The 1,670-nt window shown below is 35.0% G+C and overlaps 1 protein-coding gene across 1 annotated transcript in view; it reads right to left on the bottom strand.

The window, feature by feature from the left end:
- Nucleotides 1-1,670, bottom strand: part of LOC101851350 (annexin A4) — a gene marked incomplete at its 5' end in the record, with an annotated part of 32,516 nt that overhangs the window by 1,602 nt on the left and 29,244 nt on the right. The window contains 1 exon segment of the mRNA XM_035969929.1: nucleotides 109-182. Within this exon segment, the coding sequence (XP_035825822.1) occupies nucleotides 111-182 (72 nt within the window).

Here is a 1,670-nt window from a genome sequence, read left to right as displayed (position 1 = left end):
TTCTTCTTCTTCTTCTTCTTCTTCTTCTTCTTCTTCTTCTTCTTCTTCTTCTTAGTAGTAAGCTATTGTTACCATGATGATGATGATGATGACGTAGTGACAACTCACCATTACTTCTTTATAGAACTTTCCTCTCCTATCAAGGTCAACAGCATTTTGCGGTAGTCACCGGAAGTATCATCCTGGGGAGAAAGGGAAAAATGTGTCGTCATATTGTCCAATCATATGATAGTTTTACCCCATTATATCAACATATTGTCCAATCATATGATAGTTTTACCCTATTATATCAACATATTGTCCAATCACATGATAGTTTTACCCCATTATATCAACATATTGTCCAATCACATGATAGTTTTACCCCATTATATCAACATTATTGTCCAATCACATGATAGTTTTACCCCATTATATCAACATATTACCCCATTATATGGCCATAATGTTCCAATTGTGTGCTCATATTGTTCCCATTGTATGATAATAATGTTCCCATCGTGCGCTCATATTGTTCCCATTATAAGACCATTTCGTCCCATTTTATGGTCACATTACCCACACCTTCTGGCTTTATTATTTGGTCGCTTTTAAGGACAGGAAGGCTAACCGAGATTTCGGAGATTTCCAAAAATCTTGACCTACACCAAAAGTGGGCATTGCCCTACCTATTAGAGAAGTTAAGTTTCATTGGTGTGTACATTTGTTTAGTTATAGAGAAAACTCTCCTTGTCTTTTAAAGAAACTGAATATGGGACCAAAAACTTTACCTTTGATTTTCTCAAAACAGCATTCTTCGGGATAGCCTCCTTGTGCTTAAAAGTGACCTTTCATCCTATGGTTAGCCAGCTGTTCAGATGAACTATGCCTGAAACTTCGATTTTCTTTTTTAACTGCAGTTTACCAATCGGTGAAATCGGTTGCATATGCTCAAGGAATGTTTTGTCGAAATTCAAATTCTAAATGTTGAAAAAGCAAGAGCAAAAAAAAAAAGAACAACATAATGAAGGTCCAATTGTTAAAAGAATGAAACTTGATTTTTTTTCCCGTGCTGTAAAATGTTGCTTTCTGGGCTTAAGACTATGGTCATAATATTATGCCATTGCATGGTTACAATATTGTCCCATTATCGTCATCATCCAGTGCCAAATCTGCGACAGACATTGGCGATCATGGTTCTTCATTCATTCCTTTGCTCGGATGCTTTCAAAAAAGCTACATTTCCCTGATCTTTCCCCGTTACCCATTTGTTTATGTCCCATTATATGGTCATAATACAACCTCAGTATAATAATGGGTTTTTTTTAATTCCTTCATATTATCATACTGTCTCAATATAATATTGTTTTGATAATAGTGTCCCAATGTATGTTATAACATTGTCCCATCATATGGTCATTATAATTTAGTCCCATTATCCCACTATACAGTCAAAATGTTTTTGTTAAATTGTACGATGACTATACTGTGTCATTATTATAGGGCCATAATATTGAGTCATTATGGTCATAATAATGTCCCACTATATGGTCATAATATTATCCCATTAAATATGTCATAATGATATGGTCCCATCATAATAATATGGTCACAAGATTGTCCAATAGTATGGTCATATGATGCCTATTGTGTGTGTGTGTGTGTGTGTGTGTGTGTGTGTGTGTGTGTGA

Source organism: Aplysia californica, unplaced genomic scaffold, assembly GCF_000002075.1.
Source record: "Aplysia californica isolate F4 #8 unplaced genomic scaffold, AplCal3.0 scaffold00196, whole genome shotgun sequence".
In the NCBI taxonomy this organism is placed as follows: domain Eukaryota; kingdom Metazoa; phylum Mollusca; class Gastropoda; order Aplysiida; family Aplysiidae; genus Aplysia; species Aplysia californica.
Note: the sequence above shows the minus strand (reverse complement) of the source record. Positions and strands in the feature narration are given on the sequence as shown.